This window comes from Merops nubicus, unplaced genomic scaffold, assembly GCF_000691845.1.
Source record: "Merops nubicus isolate BGI_N331 unplaced genomic scaffold, ASM69184v1 scaffold7072, whole genome shotgun sequence".
In the NCBI taxonomy this organism is placed as follows: Eukaryota; Metazoa; Chordata; class Aves; order Coraciiformes; family Meropidae; genus Merops; species Merops nubicus.
Window position 1 is genome coordinate 32,699 of NW_008591474.1, and position 3,162 is coordinate 35,860.

The 3,162-nt window shown below is 43.2% G+C and overlaps 1 protein-coding gene across 1 annotated transcript; it reads left to right on the forward strand.

Annotated features, from left to right (window-relative positions):
• The first annotated feature begins 933 nt into the window (after nucleotides 1–933).
• On the forward strand, nucleotides 934–1,281 carry LOC103782495 (scale keratin-like). Its single transcript, XM_008950265.1, has one exon. It carries the CDS (start codon nucleotides 934–936, stop codon nucleotides 1,279–1,281), a length of 348 nt encoding a protein of 115 aa, XP_008948513.1.
• Nucleotides 1,282–3,162: the final 1,881 nt, after the last annotated feature.

Genomic DNA, 3,162 nt, shown 5'->3' on the forward strand with positions numbered 1-3,162 from the left:
CTGCAAATTGATTTTATGAGTGATCAAGTGATCGCATGATTAAAGAGGACTTCACAAAATTACACACTAACTATTCCTAATTCTGCCACAGTCATCTGTCACCTCAGTCATCTCCAGCAGGACAGATGGGACCACTTTCACAGGAGGTCCTGCTAATACTGGAAACATCCCTGATGCAGCATTCCCACCCAAATGTGGGAGATTCTCCCAGGCAAACCCTGTGAGCTCTCCAGGGAATGTAGCTGCCTCTTTATCTGTGCAAAGAACACACAGGGGAGCCCTGGTGCCAGCTGTAGCATTGGAAAGATTAGGAATAACACTGCCAATAACAACCAGGCTTCCTGAATTTTAACTCTGTCTCTTCTGCTACCTCATCAAATGGCTCTGGGCAATGCATCCACTTCTCAGCCTCAGTTACCCTTTCCTTAAAGCTGGAATAGCAATAACTTGCCTCATACTGTTCTAATGACTCTTAGTGGTGCAGAGCAGCACAAGATGTTACTACAGCTTCTGTTCTTTTCTGCAATTATTTATAAAAGAAATTGTCATGTGTCACAGTAAGGTTTAAAAGGGAATGTTGGAAGGGAGAAGTGGTGAAGAATAGGGGGATAGCTTGAGTTCAAATACACAATTTCCTTGATTAATGGATGCTTTCCTTGTTAAGGATGTTTTTATGTATCAAATTGGCTCCGTAATTAGGACTCAAAAGAAACAGCAATTGATCCAGAGGAGAGGAAGAGGGCACGAGAAGTTGAGAATTTCCCAAGTTTTGCCAAGTTTTGTCAATGGTTGCCAAGACAAACAGAAATCTCCAGCCTCCTTCTGGTCTTCCTGCTCTCTTTTCTTCTGTCTCTCCATTACATTGGTATCTGAGCCTTCAGCCATGCGTTGCCTCCACGTTGTGTGTTTCAGATTTGTCTCCATTCCCAGAAGATGTCTTCCTACAGACAGACAATCAGCTCCCACTGCCTGGCACCCTGCGAGGTGACCTGCCCCCAGCCCATTGCCAACGCCTGGAACCAGCCCTGTGTTACATCCTGTGGTGATTCCAGAGCTGTGATCTACCCACCACCTGTGGTCATGACCTTCCCAGGACCCATTCTCAGCTCCTGCCCTCAGGAGAGCTTGGTGTGCAGCTCAGCACCCTCCAGCATTGGGAGCCTGTATGGATCCATGGGTTCCAGTGGCTCCTATGGTTCTAGGAGCTTGTACAATTATGGGAGGTCATATTCTTCCTATGGATCCAGTGTTTATGGTTTTGGGCACTGCAGACCATGTTAAATGTACAGTGAACGAGGAGCAATCACCCAACACAGAGGAAGATGTGTCTCTGCAAACCCTCTTACTGGCCTTGCTTTCCTGGAGCGTGGACTGTGCATCTAATGGCTTAGATATAATTCCCAAGCTAACAATTTTAGTTTTCTGACTCTTCTTTCCAGCGGCTCCTGATAATAATGGCATGGAATTAGTGATATCGATGATCTTTGGCTGGTTGAAAGTGGGACAAGATGCTGTAAATCTTCCCACACCATGAAAAAGAAAGAGTAATGTATATGGAATGCATAGCCCTGGAGCAATTCTTTGTTTTGCAACCTTTAATGAGACCCTGGCAACTTTTCCCTTGTGTTTTTCACCCTCAAAAAGATCTTTTACTTCTTACATCCTCATTAAATTATTGTGCATCAAAATTCTGAACTTTCTTGTCTTTTAATTTGTCCCCCATTTTACACCATTCGGGGTGAGCATCAGTGTCTATAGTGAACCATGATGGTTGTCTGCTTGCTTTCAACACCTAAAGCTGGAAGGTGACAAGATCCTCTAAGTAAGGGCGAGTGGAATGACCTCCTCCTGCACAGAACTAATTCTGTGCTGGATGAACATGTTTTGTAACCCTTACAACTAAGTTAGAAACTTCCTCCAGGGCAGGTGTGGTTACAGGGTGTATTTACTACTAAAGAAAGTTAAACACATGAGTAACTTTGAAATCTTCCTTGTGTCTCACTACTTGCCTGAGGCTCAGCTTGAATTACATCCTCATACATTGTTTTCATGATATCTTCTCATTGTTTAAAAATACTGTGTAATAATCTGTGGGTAGAACTTTCCTTTGAATGGCCAACAGGAATTTTTAACTGGCAAATCTTTGCTGAAATCCTGACAGTTCTTTGAACTTTCTCATTAAGACCTCTAAATTCTTAGCAGTTAAATAAAATAAGAATTCTTAGATCTTCCCTGCAGAGCAACACCTACTGCTCAGGTCAAATGCTATTTTCCATCTCAGGAAGTTTACACCTAAATTTCAGGCTGTGGATACAGGGTATGTTCAGCCCTTCTCTTTGTTCAACAGCAACAGGATTCCAGGCTCCTCATTTATGTCCTTTTGAGATGTTTTTTTTTCTAGTGATGTAATTTCCTTACAATTAGTAGAGCTGTCAGAGGTATTCACTTCATCCTACTGTTTCAATGCCAACCAGGACTCTCTGATGGACCAGGTACCAGATGCTACTCAGCACTTCCTCGTGTGAAGCTGCTGTTCCTCAGAACATCAACAATGCCCTGATGAACTTCCAAACACCTGAGCAGTCTAACTCCTGGCAAATCCCAGCCTCACACTGCTGAATTGTTTTTTCTTTTGGACAGGATTAGGTATGTGGTAATAACTTCAAAGGGTTTGGCGGTGTGACTTCACTTGTAAAATTAGCTGAAACGAGATGAGGCTATAATGAGGAAGTCAGGCAACACCTCTTGCTTGTTAGGATGTGTCTGAAAGCTGTCTTGTTTTCCTGCTTCTTCTGTCTCCAGTCCACTCTGAGATTATTCTTGGAGTCACTCAGATGCTGTCAAAGACTAGTACCTATTTGTGCAGGTATGCAGAGCACTAAAGAACCAGATCACGTATTTTCAAGACACATCACCATGGTGTTGATCACTACAGAAGTCCTCTTTTCAAGGTTTTTGTTTTCATCCTCCACAGAACAGTAGAATTACATCAATCCTCTTCTCATATAATTATAGAATGGTTTGGGTTGGAAGTGACCTTACAAATCATCTCGTTCCAACCCTCTTGACATGGGCAGAGACACCTCCAACTAGACTAGGTTGCTCAAAGCCCCATCCGACCTGGTCTTGAACACATCCGATGACAGAGCATCCCCAATTTCC

Coding starts and splice junctions, on each gene's coding strand:
- LOC103782495 (XM_008950265.1), top strand. CDS start 934: ATGTCTTCCTACAGACAGACAATCAGCTCCCACTGCCTGGCACCCTGC.